The 18,541-nt window shown below is 32.8% G+C and overlaps 1 protein-coding gene across 1 annotated transcript; it reads right to left on the bottom strand.

Annotated features, from left to right (window-relative positions):
* Window positions 1-1,481: 1,481 nt before the first annotated feature.
* On the bottom strand, window positions 1,482-12,974 carry LOC129615842 (uncharacterized). Its single transcript, XM_055531224.1, has 4 exons — window positions 12,920-12,974; window positions 3,939-4,931; window positions 2,465-3,716; window positions 1,482-2,079 (listed from the first exon to the last, which is right to left on the bottom strand). The coding sequence occupies exons 1-4, from the start codon at window positions 12,972-12,974 to the stop codon at window positions 1,482-1,484; spliced, it is 2,898 nt and encodes a 965-aa protein (XP_055387199.1).
* Window positions 12,975-18,541: the final 5,567 nt, after the last annotated feature.

The raw sequence follows: 18,541 nt of genomic DNA on the forward strand, positions 1-18,541 counted from the left end.
TCCAGCAAAATGAATTTAGTATCTGAATTGGTTCTTCTTCATTATTGAACATAATTGAAGCCCCATACCCTCTTGGTGATTAAGTATCCATTTTATTTCTTTAGTAAAACTGGAAAATTCGTTACAGTTATGCTGCTACGATTATAAATTGATGTATACTAAAGTTTTTTATTTGAATCATGCTTAAATATAAAATTACTGACTTTGTTCATTTTTATTGAGCTGCAACGGCTTATATAAATAATCGAATCCTTTTTATTTTTCTTATTTTAAAAATGGATGTCAACGAGTTTTTAAATGTATATGATTCTGTTATTTTGGAAGAACATAAGAATCAAATTTTATATTTAAACAATTACTTAAAAACATTTAAACATAAATTACAATTAACTAGTTCGATACACGGAAGCCATTTTACTATTTGCCCTTGGGCGTACGACGATACTACATCTGGACCTGATACTTGTGAATGCCATACAATAGAAAAATACAAAATTGAAGTTGCAAAATTGATTAATTGGTACGAAAAATATGTCAAGAGCTCAAATAGTGTCAGAAATTCATAGACCGGCTCGAAAAAATTACCGGAGGAGAAGATTTCTACAAAAAGGTTTAAATGATACATGGCAAATTGACTTAGTTGAAATGATTCCTTATGCAAAGTTTAATAAGGGCAAAAAATATATGTTAACTGTTATAGATACCTTTTCTAAGCACGCATTTGCTGAACCTGTAAAAAATAAAACTGCTGATAATGTTTTACAAGCTTTTAAAACAATTATAAAACGAAGTAAAACTGTACCAAAAAATATTCATTCAGATCAAGAGAAAGAATTTTTTAATATCAAATTCAAAAATTATATGCGGGAGAAAGGAATTAATCATTACCATACGTTTTCGGATCTTAAGGCGTCTATTGTAGAACGCTTTAATCGTACTTTAAAAAATTTGATGTGGAGAAAGTTTAGCTTACAGGGTAGTTACAAATGGATTACTATATTACCGTCTTTATTAAAAATATATAACTCAATCCCCCATAGAAAAACCAAGCTACCACCTGGAAAAATTTCTAAAGAAAATGAAGAATTTATATTAAAAAATATAAAGTAAATATAAAGTAGGAGACTATGTTAGGATAAGTAAATATAAAGGAATATTTGAAAAAGGTTATAATGCAAATTGGTCTACTGAAATTTTTAAAGTTATTAAAGTACATAATACATATCCAGTTACTTATGAGTTGCGTGATTATCAGAGTAATGATATATCTGGTAAATTTTATGAACCTGAATTAACACCTGTTAAAAATTCTGACGCCTATTTAGTAGAAAAAATCCTAAAAAAACAGGGCAAAAAAATTTTTGTAAAGTGTTTGGGATTTGACAGTAAACATAACAGCTGGATTAATAAAAAAGACTTAATTTGAAATTACTTGTACATTTTATTATAATAAATTTAGTTTTATAAAATTACATGACTATTTATTGAGTTATTTTTCTTCTTTTATAACCAAATGGCAACGAACTGTAATCATGCAAAGATCTTCGCTTTTCGGATTTTAGTTGATATGTTTTGGTTTCAGACACCGTAACGAGTTCATGTTCTTTTGTTCTTCGAATATTGTCAGAAAGTATGGAGATATTTTCAAAATTGTTTAAATTTAAAACAGCTTCCTTCATCGTTTCAAAATTGATTTTGTGTGAAGCGTCGTAGTTTAAGCGAATTCCTTTCACCTTACAAACCACTTTTTCAGAATTATCTTTTGTAGAAAAAACCTTATAGGCGTAATTTTTTGGACCACCGCTTACAAATTCTGTAACATAACTACCTTGGCCATAGCTTTCTAATTCATTAGTCATATCCCCTATAAACTCTCCAGTATGGGGTTCATATTCACCTTCACGCCTTATGTAAAATATTGAGTCTGTATCGTAATATAAAACTCGATTATCTAGCTTTTCCAAGTATGTGTACAATTTCAGACGGGCTTGTGCGGTTGTGAATGCAGCAATAGAGACATTCACAGTTGATAAAGATTCTGTTACCTCTTCTTTGTATTGCCAGTTAATAACAATATTTCTTTCATTTATAGGTAAAATATGCCACATTTTCTTCTATTGCTGCATTAGTTAACATCCCATACAACTCAAATGGCTTATTTATAATGTTTGTTTTTTGTAAGTTTTCTCTTTGTCCGAATTTACCCCAAAATGAATTTAACATCAATTTGGCAAATGATCGTAACCCAGGATTGTTCAAAACTTTTTCATATTCGAGCTGTATGTCTTCGTTTTGCAAAAAATCTTCAATATATTTTTCTTATTGATCTTTAGTACAACATTTGCTGGGCCACCCTGAAGCTTCTTGTTTTATTTTTAAAAATTTATCCATCATTTTACTAAATAATTCTTCAGCGTTTTTAAGTTTATTATATTGTGATACGTCGTATTCCCATATTTCATACGTCTCCAATATCCTATAATTTTTTTCTAGAGCCTTAATAACTTCATCGATAACCCAAGTTCCCGTTAAGGCTCTTTCATCATTTGAATGTGTGCAAAATTTATTTTGATTTCTTTGTTCGCTGCATAAACGGCATAACGTAAACATTAATTTATTATTTTGCTTCAGCGGTAAAACCGGATGATACAAACGTTCAGGTGGCAATATTTTACACTTTATGAGACCATTTATGTTTTGTAAATTTAATGAATAACATTTAGTATTTCCAATATGGAGTTTGGGATGTCCAATAGGGAATTTTCCGTATTTACATACATATGGATATATGGAACACACATCAATATAATTTATTTTTTCTGCATGTTTGCACTTATAGTAACTAAATGTATTTCCTGTGCGACCACCATAAAATGAATCTCGAGGATATAACGGGGTACAGTTTACTAATGGGTGATTTTTTAAATGCTCTTTCTGTTTTGTACTTAAAAAACTTTCAAAGACCCACATTTCCACAACTTCGTAACCTAAATTTCTTAATCGGCTACTTTTTTCAATTGTTCTTGCATAGCGGTGATTTAGAGTATCATTTAAATCATCGTACAAAGGTTTGTCACGTTTATGTGGTAGACAAGAGGGGTGCCCATGAAAATAGCATCCGTAAAACTCAAAAACTTGATTAGTTTCTTGGCAATAACCGTTTACTTTAACACCGGCCACTATAGCTTCCCGTTCTTTAGCTGCATGTTGAATATTGATTTTACGGTTTTCCTCTTCAAAAACCAGCCACTGTATAGCCTGCTTTGACTGATTATCTGCATATCTATATCCATTTTTAGGAATCAGCCCGATAGTATTGGACTTAAGAAAATTTCTCCGGAACACTAAATTGCAGGCTGATGCTATAGTTGTGGCTTCTAAAAACGGTTCCACATTACATTCAGTTATGAACAATTTTCGAAACTTAAGGCAGGCTTCTCTTAATATTACAACATTATAAATACAGTATTCAATAATATCACGTTGCATATTAAAAACATCATTTTTATGATTTTCATGCCATTGCAGAAATATGTCACGTTCTTTTGGTTTCATGCTGTCTGCCCCGTAGTATTCTATTGCTGGTAAAAGGCCAACATAATTCGCATTTTTTATGGTGTTAAATTTGTATGGAAAGTATCCTTTTTTAAAATTTGATGGTAAATAAAAAGCTTTCGGTAGTTCGGAGAGAGCCATTGGAAAATAATTTAGCGAGTCTAGAAATTTTATGTTGTCAATTAACATCATTATAATTTTGGTTCCTCTCATGATTAATTTAGGTTTTAATACAGTTTCCTGTAATATATAATTTAAGATGAACTGATGATCAAACGCTTGTCCATTGTGAGCTATAACAATAATTTTTTTAAAAAGCTTTCTCAATGCTAACAAATGTAAAACAAAGTTGGCAATAACGTCTTTTTCTTTAATTATTTTACTTCTAAATTTGCATTTTTGGCAAAACAACAATTTAGATTCATCGATGCAACTATCACATCTCTGAGATAACACACATAAATTTGGTTCGTGAAGCCTTTCATTTTCACTAATTTTTTGTTCTTGTCGTGTTTCTAAATCATAAAACACGTAAATAAAGTTGCTTAATGATGGTTCTTTGTCGTCTTTTTGAATAAAACATAGATGTCCTTGACTAACATGAATATTACAGGTTTTGCAAAATGATTCCCCGCAAATATGTTGTCGATTAGATTTATATGTCTTAAGACAACTTAAACATTTTTTCACTTCATTACAAATACTTTTGCTTTTTGAACCCGATGCTTTATGGTTTTCTAAGCAAATAGGGCTTCGAAACAGTCTGTTGCAATCTTTACATAAAATATTGTTTCCATTTGATCGGCATTGTAGTAAATGTTGACAACATGGGAATATACGAGAACATCTGTGGTCATTCTTTCCATAATACGGAATATTACACTCCTCACAATAATATGAAGAGCAAAAAGCCGCAGTAAGAGAGGTAATTACATTAAAATGGTCATCATAATGTAATAAATTGATCCTTTTACCATGATTACTCCCTTCAAATATCACATCTCTACCACCACCTCCATATTCATAAACAACAATTTTGTAATTATTTAAATAACTTTGAAATTGTTTTAATTCTGTTACTCCACAGCCGAGTACGGGAATTATGGCGTTAGCTTGTTTTACCAATTCTTGGGCTTTTGTTAATTGTTGCTTATTTACATCTCGTCGAATTTTTTGATAGTTTACATCATTTTCTATTTTGGCAATAGCGGTAATTAGAGCACGGGGCAAACATAAGTTATCTTTATTGTTAATACTAATTATTCCAGTTCGTTGCTTACATTCCTCAACAAAATTGTTATATTTCTTGGGCCTTCCTCTACAAACAGGTAGACTGACATGTGTTACTTTCACACAAAAATTGCCCGTATTTAAACCTGTAACAAAAAAAATTATGTAATAAAAAAGATAATACAAAATCAAAATGTAGTAACAACTTACCCTCGGAATTACTTTGAAAAATTTTTGAAATTTTATCCCATACGTCTTCAAATTTTAAACTTTCAGCTGGCCAATAAGCAAGCCACGCAGGACCGCGGTGTTGAAAACTTTCTCCACAAAAGGTCAACCCGACCATGTCATTTTTTGTCAGGTTTTGTAATACATATTTAATGATTTTTTCCACGGCTTCCCTTACCCAAGTAATCGGGTCTTCATTGGTGGTGTTATGAAACTATTGTTGTTGATGTTGACGACCGACCTGGCAGAGCATGTCATCCGCCACTGGTTGGGGCATCGGCCACCCGCTACTCCAGTGTGCATCTGGCTGTGTCCTGGAACTTCAGCCTGGGGTGGGTTAAATAGAAGTAGCCGGTTACCACCAATGGCTACGTAGCATAAACAGAAAAAAAAAATTATGCACACGTCGAAAAAAAAATAAAAAAATATTAATGCGATTGCAAAAAAAATAGTGAGGTTGGATTCAACTGGAACACCTTGTAGCGAACCAGAACGTGAAGCGTTGTGATAGGGTGCACCACACGGTACACCACCGTGCTGACAGGGTGACGAATCAACACTGTCCCGAGCCCTACCCTTCCATGAGTCTCAGATGTTGTTGAGACTCCCAATTTTGCTCGAAAAACCCCTAAATTTTGGACACCCTAAAGTAAAGCGGAACTACGATTCCATCAACATTTTAATATTAGCTAGGAATTTTATATTTATGAATAAAATCCATATATTTAAATACTACACCAAAAGGCTATAGAAAAAAAAATATCAATTTGCGGCCGGAATATTTGGACATTTAAAATAAAAAAAAAATCGATTTACCATAGCTAAAACGTGTAAAATTAACTATTAAATATCGTAAAGAAAAATATTTGCCGTCAAAAAAAAATTTTATTTGTCATATGTATTTGTTTTTTTTATAATTCATCAATACAAAAAAGACTAATTTACAAAAAAATTTTCGAATCTCTTTTACAATAAAATTTCTTTATTAATGATACATAGTTCAAAATTTAAAAAAAAAGTTCCTTATAATATTAAAATTTAAATAAAAAAAATAAAAAAAATTGAATAAAACATTGCCTTTTTTATACCCTGCACTTCGTGAAGGGTATATTAACTTTGGTATGGAGTTTGTAACTACTTGAAGGAGTCATCTGCGGTATGGACATATATATATATTCTTGCTCAGCGTAAAATTCTGCGTCGATTTAGACATGTCCGTCTGTCCGTCCGTCCGTCCGTCCGATCGCACGATAACTCAAAAACGAATAATGCAATCGACACCAAACTTTCACAAGTTTTTTCTTTTGTGCCAAGGACGAGCCCTATTGTTATTGGACTAATTCGAACAACGGGTTCGGGTAGCTGCCATACAACTCAAAGAGTTTATTTTAAATATTTCAAAAACTAATAAAGGTATAAATATAAAATTTTGTATACATGTGTCCAATTATATTCTGCACATGCTCTAAAAATTATAATGGGATAGCTGCACCGGTTCGGGTGGCTGCCATACAACTCCAAGAGCAAATTTTTTATATTCGGCAAAATAATAAAGTCAGATTCATGAAACTTGGCAGTCATGTGTCCAATTATAGGTCAAATATATTTCTGAATTTTTGGAGGAATTGCTTTACAGGTTCGGGTACCTGCCATATAACTCCAGAAGCTAATTTTAAATATTTGGAAAAATAATAAAGTCAGATTCATGAAACTTGGCAATCATGTGTCTAATTATGGCTCAAATATATCTCTGAAGTTTTGGTGGAATTGCTCGACAGGTGCGAGTAGCTCCCATACAAGTCTAAAAGGTTATTTTAAATATTTGGAAAAATAATAAAGTCAAATTCATGAGACTTGGCAGTCGTGTGTCCAATTATAGGTCCGACATATTTCTAAAGTTTTGGTGCGATTGCTTGACAGGTTCGGGTAGCTGCCATACAACTCAAAGAATTTATTTTAAATATTTCAAAAACTAATAAAGGTACAAATATAAAATTTTGTATACATGTGTCCAATTATATTCTACATATGCTCTAAAAATTTTAATAGTATAGCTGCACCGGTTCGGGTGACTGCCATACAACTCCAAAAGCAAATTTTTTATATTCGGCAAAATAATTAAATCAGATTCATGAAACTTGGCAGTCATGTGTCCAATTATAGGTCAAATATATTTCTGAAGTTTTAGAGGAATTGCTTTACAGGTTCGGGTACCTGCCATATAACTCCAGAAGCTAATTTTAAATATTTGGAAAAATAATAAAGTCAGATTCATGAAACTTGGCAATCATGTGTCTAATTATGGCTCAAATATATCTCTGAAGTTTTGGTGGAATTGCTCGACAGGTTCGAGTAGCTCCCATACAAGTCTAAAAGCTTATTCTTAATATTTGGAAAAATAATAAAGTCAGATTCATGAAACTTGGCAGTTGTGTGTCCGATTACAGATCAGATATATTTGTGAAGTTTTGATGGAATTGCTTGACAGGTTCAGGTATTTGCCATAAAACTCCAAAAGCTTATTTTACATATTTGGAAAAATAATAAAGTCAGATTCATGAAACTTGGCAGTTGTGTGTCCGATAATAGATCAGATATATTTGTGAAGTTTTAGTGAAATTGCTTGACAGGTTCGGGTACTTGCCATACAACTCCAAAAGCTTATTTTACATATTTGGAAAAATAATAAAGTCAGATTCATGAAACTTGGTAGTTGTATGTTGAGTAATAGGTCACATATATTTCTGAAGTTTTGGTGGAATTGCTTAACAGGTTCGAGTAGATCCCATACAAGTCTAAAAGCTTATTCTTAATATTTGGAAAAATAATAAAGTCAGATTCATGAAACTTGGCAGTTGTGTGTCCGATTATAGATCAGATATATTTGTGAAGTTTTGGTGGAATTGCTTGGCAGGTTGAGGTACTTACCATACAACTCCAAAAGCTAATTTTAAATATTTGGAAAAATTATAAGGTCAGATTCATGAAACTTGGCAGTCGGATGTCCAATTATAGGTCAGACATGTCCGTGAAGTTTCTATAGAATGATTTTAGAGGTTCAAGTAATTGCTACACAATAACGAAAGGTGCAGGGTATAATACAATCGGTTTATACCGACTGAAACGTTTTTACTTGTTTTCCTTAATCTTAGAAAAATCGTATTAAAATTTTATTTGACAATTAATCCAAAAAAAAACGTATATTAAAGATTTGTGAACTACTTTCAATTTTGATATAACAATATAAATATTTCAATAGTCAGGTTAGAAAAAAAAAACAATGTTTTTTCTTCCTTTTTTTTTTATTATAAATTCTTGTTAAAAAAAAAATTCTCCTTTTTTTTTTTGTTATGAGTCTTATAGCAATATTTATAGAATTAATGCATTTTTTCCCTTTTCTTTTTTTTTTTTTTTTTTGTTCTTAGGATACATTAAATTATTTTATATATATATGTTAATTTCTAAATTCAAATTCTATATGTTAATTTAATGGTACCATTAAAAAAAAAATTATGGACTGGGCCCAGTACTTACGTGCTCGGGGGTTCTTCGGGATTCCATACTCGGGGGGGTTCCTTCCATCATGTATATATATTTTTTTTCTCTCGTTTTTATGTAAAATTTTAATTTTATTTATTAAATATATTTTTCTTTTTCAATAAAAAAAATAAAAGCTCTTGTTATGACTATTAACCAACATGAAATTAGTGTTTTTCTTTTTCACAGTTTATAATTAAATGTTTAAAAAAATTTTTTTTTTTTCTAAGAGAGCTATGCAAATAAAAATTTTCTTTTTAAATATGTAAGTGTATATACATTCCACTTGTTTTTATTTCGTCTCATTATATACTTTTTTTTCTTTATTTTTACTTATTTAAATTAATTTACGCATTAGAAATTACATAATATTATTTAATTATTTCTTTCCATAGATATATATTATTTTATTTGTTAGTTAATTACAAAATTTTCAAAAATTATAAAAAAATAGAAAAACTAAAAGTAATTAAAGGCATATTTTTGTCTTATTTTTTTTTTTTATTTCTTTCTTATTTTATTTTTTGTATTGTAGTCTATTTTATTCTTAATAATTTAGAAAGAGATACGAAAATCTTTCAATTATACAATTAAATTCAAAAAAAAAAATTCAGTAAGTTTCATAATACTATAATAATTATAACTTTTATTACACCGCAAACCTTTGATTATAATTTGTTTATTAAAAAGGTTATATTAAACAAATAAGTCAACGAAAAGTTAAGTATATATTTTTTTTTGTTGTTTTTTTCATTTTTTTTTTGCTTTATTAGAGCTTTAATTTAATACTAATTAAATCCATGACATTAGCAATGATTTTGAACTTAAAGTAGCACTTGAAATGTTAAAACTTTCACCAAAGAAGATCGAATACTGGTTAATACTTAAAACCGAGATTCAATATGCCAATATTTGATTTTTTTTTGTTCAATATTTCAAGTTAAATTGGCGACACAAATTTTTGTTATAATAAATTTAAACTACACTATAAATTAGAATGAAAAAATAAAAAAAAAAACTATTTCCCGGAACAATTTATAAAAATGACAACTATTTTTGTATTATATAGTGTGTATTAAAATGATTTTGTTGAAGACCTTTTAGTCGATGTTATTTGAGAATTAAAAATACAACCCGTAGGGTATCTAACTAATATTTTGTTTAAATTTTCTAAAAGTATTTAAGTAACTTTTCTTTTTTTTTAATATCTTTTTTTATTAGAAAAATATTTAATACACGAACTGAACGAATACAGGAGATCGACCGCTTTTCAACTCTTCCACTCACTTTTTATTCATACAACATTTCACATTAAAATCTCATTATGAGCTGCCAAAAATTTACTGACCTATTTTTCAAACCAATTCAACATCAAGAAAGAAAAAAATTCCACTACTCATACATACATAAAAACTCCAAAATTCCTAACGGTAGGATCGTATGATATTTTACTGGAAATTTCGATTCCGAAGGAAAAAAAAATTCTTAATAGAAATAAACCAACAACAATAAATCAGATGTTTGACACAAAATGAATCAAAAATATGACACAAAAAAAACTTTGCATGTTATGAAATTTAACCCTAAACAGGATTCTACCTAATATTTAATACAATTTGTTCTTATATAACACCAACATGATCATGCACACACCTATAATTCACATTAGAATAGTATATGCCATATAAGGGTTAGCAAAGAATTAGAATATTTCAAATTGAAATGAAAAAAAACTACAACAACAATTTGCATTATGCGTATGAGAAGAGAATAGAACGAAAAGGAACAATAAAAAAAATTACAAATACCAATAAGGTACAAGTATATTTATGCGTAAACATGCAAATCATGCGATGTACGACTGTACACATTTTTTTTTTTTTTGCTATGAATAGGTATGTTTATGAATAACATTGTGTATACAATTCTTATGTTAAAGCAAAAAAAAATAATTCTTATGGAAAAAGAGGTATAAAATCTGACCACTGTTTTAAGTTGTATTATTGAAATAATTATTAGGGATGGGAATTTTCAAATTCATTATTGCTACCTAGAATAGAGCAATTTATGTAAAATTAAAACTTATATGCATGTAGGGAAAAATTTCCTTTGATCTTGAAGTTCAATTTTTCTTATAAAAAGAAATTTAGTTTTGCGAAAAAAAAATGTTAAGTGCTTATACCTAGCCCATAACAGTGGATATTGGATTTATTTTAAATATTATTTTTCTCCCACGTACCTTAAAACGCTTGATAATTGTTATATAATCACTTTCAATTGTATAGCGATTCGAATTTAAAAATTTTTGTAAAATAACTTTTTTCGATTTTATCTATGTTGCTTTTAAAATGACTTTTCCTAGCAAAATGATAGAAATTTTTACTCTTATTATAATGTTTCTTTCATTTCAACGATCAATGTTTTTATTATAAATAATCTTCAACATTGTAACAATTATAAAATACTACCTGTCACAGGCTGTAATCGTATAATTTTGCATACACAAAATAATTCATTAAACATAGGATTTCTATTAAGAATTGAGAATGAAAAAGGATCTATAAAAATGATAGATCTATTAATTTAACTTGTTTCTTTTGCAGGCTTTTTTCATAGTAGGTTTATAAATAGATTACTTTGTACTATCTTGAAAGAAAACAAGTATTCTATATCTACCTTTTTGTAAGAATTTTGAATTAATTCACAATTTTACAAAATATGTAATAATTATATCCTGTTAAATGTTGCAATTGATAAAACAGTTTATTAAAAATAGGATTTCTATCATAAATAATCTGTGACATTGTAAGAATTATAAAATACTATCTACGTGTCACAGGTTGTAATCGTTTAATTTTGGATACGTTAAAATAATTTATTAAAAATAGGATTTCTATTATAAACAGAGAATGAAGACAAGTGTAAAAAAAAAATGACCATTTGAAAATCTTTTTTTTGTAAGATTTTTTTATAGTAGATTTATAAATAGATTATTTTGTACTATCTTGAAAGAAAACAACTATTCTATATCTACCTTTTTGTAAGAATTTTTAATTAATTTACAATTTTACAAAAATATGTAATAATTATATCCTGTTAAATGTTGTATAAATACTGAGAGAATTTTCTACCAACATTATCAGTTTTCAAAATGGAACCAACCGAGGTTGATCTTATTTTGCAGGAGTTCATTACTCCATACAACGCTGTGGTAACGGACTGTCAGACAGTTTTCCACCAAAACGCAAAAGAATGAAGCTGCACCATGAGGTGCATATGACACAACAACCACAACAGCAACAACAACAACAACAATCACAACAACAACAACCACAACAACAACAACCACAACACCAACAATCACAATCGGAACTATTGTTTATTAACGCGTTTAATGAACAGCAAATTTTTTTTTCATAAAAATATATAACTGTTTCCGAAATGGAAACAGATAAAATCTACGCCTTAAATGGCGTAGAAAAAAAATATCCCAAAAGAGGAAAATTTATTGGGTGTTTATCACCCAATCCTTTTTTATTTTCATGCCGTTAAAATATGTGAATTTATTTTCACAAAAAGAAGAATATTGCCAAATGGCAAATTCAAACAAATTTTTAATTAAAAAAAATAAGCATGGAAATTTAGAACTAAGTTCAAAGTACTTTTTAGTTTTTATAAGTAACGATTAAGTATAATGAAAAATAAAAATAAAATTTTTATAATAAATAAGAAGTTTTTTGTTATTTAAAAATTTTTCAAATTTTTCATAATTTCTATTACAGCTCATTTTAGTCTTTTCAGATTTAAAATAAAAGGTAACTAGACCTACGTACATATGGATGTTGTATAATAATTATTACAACAAAAATTTTATAGGTACCTACATCTTAATTTTTTCTTATCCGTAATTCTTATCTAGAGGCGTATTCTTTTCATTTATATTTAGGTCTTAAGCTATGTTGTACATTATACGTAATATATACATATGTGCATATCATATTTTATTTTTGGTTCTTTTTTCACTTTTTCTTTTTTCTTTTTATTTAATTTTCTGACCTTAAATAAAAATATTATTCAAATATGTAGGTATATGCATCATAAGATTATTTCTTTTACCTCTTTTAACACGAAAACCAAACAAGAACAGCAAAACAAAAACAAAACAAAAACAGCAAAACAAAAACAAATGCTTTATAAAGGTAACTCTGAATCTTTTCCTATTTATTATTCTTATGCGCAACTCTTATAGGCATATTTTTTGTTTTCGTCTCTTCAGATTCTAAAAATAAATATAAATACGTTATAATAATAATAATATGCGTTTATGTCATTACACCAAGAATTTTTTATTCTTATGCGTAATTCTTACATGCATGTTCTTTTTTCTTCTTTTTACCTCTAATAATTACATAACCACATATCATCCTTATAGAAAAATAAATTTAGCTTTCTATTCTTTCCTGACATCCCATTACATAAAATATATTTTCAATCTATATGAGTCGAGTAATACACGACCTCGACAGGTAAACAACATTCTGTAAACAAGATTAATGACCTGTTAAACCAGACAACTCCTCAACTCGTAACTTAACTTCTAAGGCCTACTTCCTAAAACTTCTTACTTCCTAAAAACGTATAATTAAACTCGTATCACCTATATACTTCAAAAGGTCAATACCAGTTATACAGGTCATGACACACTTTAGCAGGTCATCTACCTATACCAGGAAATAAGAAAGTGAAAGTGGGTCGTGCGATGTGGGCTGATTTTTTCCCATCCCAGAGTGCCAGAATACCTACTAATAAGGACATCAATTATAAGGTTAAAATGATGAACAACAATCAATTTATTGTAAATTCCGAAATGGACTACAGGAATCTTACCAGAGCCATAGATGGATCTGGACTAGAATGGCATACCTATGAAAACAAGCAGGCCAGACCAATAAAAGTCATGGTAAGAGGTCTTCACCCCAGTTGTAAACTGGAAGATGTAAAGGAAGACCTAAGTTCTAGGGGTTACAAGATCTTAGATGTAACCAATAAAATTAAAAAAATGAAAGAAAATGGGAAAAACATTATGGTACCTCTACCGCTGTTTATGTTAACATTCTCAAATGAAGAAGAGATGCAAAAAAATTATGAAAGCGATTACATAAACAGGATGAAAGTTAGGATAGAGGCACTTCGAAGGGACAGGACCATTCCGCAGTGTAAAAGGTGTCAAAGGTATGGGCATACACAAAAATTTTGCCAGAGAGAACCGAATTGTGTTAAATGTGCAGGCAGGCACTTAACATCAGATTGCAGTAAGCCAAAGAGTACTGCAGCAAAGTGTTCCGATTGCTTAGAGCCCCACCCAGCAAACTATAGGGGATGCCTTGTAGCTAAGGAACTGCAATAACGTAGAAATTTGAACAGCAACAACAACCTGAAGAATTCTGAACGGCCACCGAGGAAATTCACCTCGAGAATAGTCTCAAAAGATGTAACATACAGGGAAAATGTGGTGCATTGCGATCTGCACCAGATGCAAATCGAGGAAATGCAAATGACAACGGTTCAGATCACTTCGACTAAGCAGAAATTTAGAGTGGCTGCATCATATTGTCACCCTAGATTTAAAATTATGGCAGAAATGTTTCAATGCGTTCTGACAGACCTGGGCGATAGATTTATATTGGGGGGTGACTTTAACGCCAAGCACACTGATTGGGGTTCAAGGTATACTTCAACTAGAGGAAGAGAACTTAGGACAGCAATTGGCGGCACGGGGTGCCTTTTTCATTCTAATGCGAAGCCAACGTATTGGCCAACCGATATTAATAAGTGTCCAGATTTAATAGATTTCTTCATAACGAAACAGATTGCGAAAAATTTCATGGAGGTACATGATAACTACGATCTTGACTCCGATCATTCGGTGGTTATTCTTATACTTATCCAAGAGCCTTACATAGTGAAGGATCAGGTTAAGGGCCTAACAGGTGAGCTATTGTATGATAATACAACTGGGGGCAGGCTTAGGGCTTGCATCTTGTTTAGTAAAAAGCTAACGTATTTTCCCATTCCAGATTACTGTTCTAAGGATCAGGTAGCTGCGTTGGTGAAGGTGAAGTCCTGCGGGGGCTGGACAGAGTTCATTGTGTGCTCATCCTACCTCCCGGGGGACTGTGTCCACCCGGACGAACAACTGAAGGATCTAGTGGACTTTTGTGGAAGGAGGAACTTCCAACTTATAATAGGAAGTGATGCCAATGCCCACCACACCGTCTGGGGAAGCAGCAATATAAACAAAAGAGGTGAGTGCCTACTTGAATTTATATATAGCAATAAATTAATGATTATGAATGAAGGCAATCCTGATCGATGGATAAATTAATGATGCACAGTGTTCCAGGCCGAAATACATGCAATAGAGATCTGTCTGAGAATCAATTTGGAAAGGGGGTATAGAAACCGCACCATCTATGTGTTCTCAGACAGCAGGGCTGCACTGCTGGCGCTCCGTTCAGCTCAGGTTACATCCAAGCTGGTCTGGAGCTGCCTTGTTGCACTTATGGAGTTGGCATCGGAAAACAGAGTGATGCTCATTTGGGTGCCGGGCCATAGTGGCCATGTGGGCAACGAAGTTGCCGATGGGTTGGCGCGGAGGGGATCTGGGGCTGCCTTTGTGCAGCCGCTGCCTTTCTGTGGTCTGCCTTCTTCCGCCGTGGGGGCCAGGCTTGCCTGCCTACTCGCGGCGGAATGCGGTCGTCACTGGCGGGACACGAAAGGGTGCCGTCATGCGGAGGTGTTTATTCCGGCGTGCTCCGGCGGACTCGCCGCGGAGTTGCTGGGGATGAGCAGGAGCCGGGTTCGCACTATTGCGAATTTCTTCACGGGGCACTGCCCGGTGAAGTACCGCCTGCATATGCTGGGGAAGTCGGGCTCCCCCCTGTGCAGATTTTGTGGGAGCGGCGTCGAGATCGCCGTGCACATTCTCTGCGACTGTCCGGCACTGGCTGTTCGGCGCCGCAATTGTCTTGGACATGGATCCCTAAGTGTTCGGGAACTATTGTCCAACTCCTTTAGGGATATCTCCGGCTTTGTATTTGGGACGGGGATATTATAGACGGGGGAGTGGGGTGGCTACAATAAGTCAAAAATGGCTGCGGTGGCTTTGGGGGGATGCTCCTGTCCCACTCGGTTCCCTTAGAATCTACAAAAAAAAAATCTTGTACTTAAAGAAAATATAGTTATGAAAAGAGCGAAACCTGCGCTGACAAATGGAACTACAGATTGGTCAAGATTTCGCTTAGAGATTGAACGTCAAATAGATCTAAGGAAAAGAATAAGAACTACCCAGCACATAGATGAGGAGGCCGAAAACTTTACTAAAATTATTCAAAATGCGGCTTGGAGTAGTTCCAAAATTAACGTTATTAGGAGGGGGATCATTTACTATCCCCCACATATACTAGCAAAAGTAAAACGAAGCGGGGGGGCGAGAAAAAGGTGGCAGCAAACGCGTGATCCTGCTGATAAAACAAGATATAATCATGAATCGCAGCAACTAAGACGCTGTATTAGAAAATACAAAGAGGATTCGGTTGCTGATTATGTTCAAAATTTGACGGCGTATGAAAAAACCAATTACTCATTGTGGAGGGCAACAAAGAAAATGAAGCAACCTATCAAACATCTCGCTCCTATTAAAAACAAAGATGGAACGTGGGCAAAAACTGACAAGGAGAAGGCAAATGCGTTTGCGGATCATTTGGCCGATATATTCTGCCCGCATGACAGCCGGAGCGTGTATGAAAATGCGGAATCTGCTTTTGTTGGGGATAGTGTGACTATTCCAATTGTCAAGGAAAGAGAGGTCATAGAAGAAATCAGGACTCTTAAACCTAAAAAGGCCCCAGGATTTGACCTAATAACGGCCGATATTTTGAAAGAATTACCCAAAAGGGGTATAACGATGCTTACGCGCCTAATAAATGAGTGTATAAGGTTCAATTACGTGCCTGAAATTTGGAAAGTTGCAGAGATAATCATGCTGCACAAACCTGGCAAGCATATAGACAAGGCGACTTCTTATAGACCAATCTCATTGTTGCCTATGATTTCAAAACTGCTAGAGAAACTTTTATTGAGAAGACTCCAGCCTATAATTGAAAGTAAAAGGTTAATCCCGAATCATCAGTTTGGTTTTCGCCACAACCACTCAACCATGAATCAGATTCATAGTACAACTGACCTAATAGAAAATTCACTGGAAGAAAAAACAATATGTTCTATCATATTTTTGGACGTAGCCCAGGCCTTCGATAAGGTTTGGCATTGTGGATTAATAAAAAAACTTAGGCGATTACTACCAAGGCAGTATGTTGACCTACTCGAATCTTACCTGACTAATAGGGTATTTCGAGTTAAACAGGAAAAGGAGTACTCTTCGCTTAGGGATATCAAGCCGGGGGTACTACAGGGGAGAATATTGGGCCCGATATTATACTTGCTATACACGTGTGATATTCCTGAATCGGAAGGAGTGGCAACAGCTACATTTGCTGACGATACAGCAGTTATCGCAATAGGACGACATGAAAATGAATCTACACAAAAATTGCAAACGGCCAGTGATGAGATCTCAAAATGGACTAGAAAGTGGAATATAAAACTTAACGAGGTGAAATCAGTACACGTAAATTTCACTAACAGGAAAATTGACAATTCATTTTCGGTTCGAATAAATGGCGTCTTGATTCCGTCAGCAAATACAGCGAAGTATTTGGGAATGACGTTGGACGCGAAGCTCAGATGGAAGGAGCGCATAAAGAAAAAGAGATCTCAACTAGAGGAGGAATACAGAAAGTTTGAATGGCTTTTGGGGAGGCGTTCCAAATTGACAATATACAACAAAGTTTTGAAATATAATCAAATATTTAAGCCTGTCTGGGCTTACGGTATTCAGTTATGGGGCTGCGCTGCGCAGACTCACATCCAATCTATACAAAGATTTCAAAATAGAGTTAAGTTTTATATTCCTGTATAGTAATCTCCTAAGTTTTTTTATTAATTCACAATGCCAAACCTTATCGAAGGCCTGGGCTACGTCCAAAAATATGATAGAACATATTGTTTTTTCTTCCAGTGAATTTTCTATTAGGGCAGTTATTCTATAAATCTGATCTATGGTTGAGTGGTTCCGGCTAAAACTAAATTGATGATTCAGGATTATCCTTTTGCTTTTAATTATAGGCTGAAGTCTTCTCAATAAAAGTTTCTCTAGTAGTTTTGAAATCATAGGCAACAATGAGATTGGTCTATAAGAAGTCGCCCCATCTATAGGTTTGCCAGGTTTGTGCAGCATGATTATCTCTGCAACTTTCCAAATTTCAGGCACGTAATTGAACCTTATACACGCATTTATTAGGCGCGTAAGCATCGTTATACGCCTTTTGGGTAATTCCTTTAAAATATCGGCCGTTATTAGGTCAAATCCTGGGGCCTTTTTAGGTTTAAGAGTCCTAATTTCTTCTATGACCTCTCTTTCCTTGACAATTGGAATAGTCACACTATCCCCAACAAAAGTATATTCCTCATTATCATTCACGCCCTGGCTGTCATGCGAGCAGAATATATCGGCCAAATGATCCGCAAACGCATTTGCCTTCTCCTTGTCAGTTTTTGCCCACGTTCCATCTTTGTTTTTGATAGGAGCGAGATGTTTGATAGGTTGCCTCATTTTCTTTGTTGCCCTCCACAATGAGTAGTTGGTTTTCTCACACGCCGTCAAATTTTGAACATAATTAGCAACCGAATCCTCTTTGTGTTTTCTAATACAACGTCTTAGTTGCTGCGATTCACGATTATATCTGGTTTTATCAGTAGGATCACGCGTTTGCTGCCACCTTTTTCTCGCCCGCCTGCTTCGTCTTACTTTTGCTAGTATATGTGGGTGATAGTTAATGCCCCCCCTTCTAATAGCACTAATATTGGAACT

The sequence above is a fragment of the Condylostylus longicornis genome, unplaced genomic scaffold (genome assembly GCF_029603195.1).
Source record: "Condylostylus longicornis isolate FDR11 unplaced genomic scaffold, ASM2960319v2 ptg000151l, whole genome shotgun sequence".
NCBI lineage: Eukaryota > Metazoa > Arthropoda > Insecta > Diptera > Dolichopodidae > Condylostylus > Condylostylus longicornis.

What these genes read in the sequence shown, in the direction of transcription:
- LOC129615842 (XM_055531224.1), bottom strand. Translation starts at nt 12,974, where the DNA reads ATGATATGTGGTTATGTAATTATTAGAGGTAAAAAGAAGAAAAAAGAA. An exon ending in GAAGAAAAAAGAACATGCAT is followed by an intron (nt 4,932 to 12,919) that starts GTAAGAATTACG and finishes TTTTTGTTACAG; the next exon opens with GTTTAAATACGGGCAATTTT. An exon ending in CCAAAAATGCAAATTTAGAA is followed by an intron (nt 3,717 to 3,938) that starts GTAAAATAATTA and finishes TAAAATTTCTAG; the next exon opens with ACTCGCTAAATTATTTTCCA.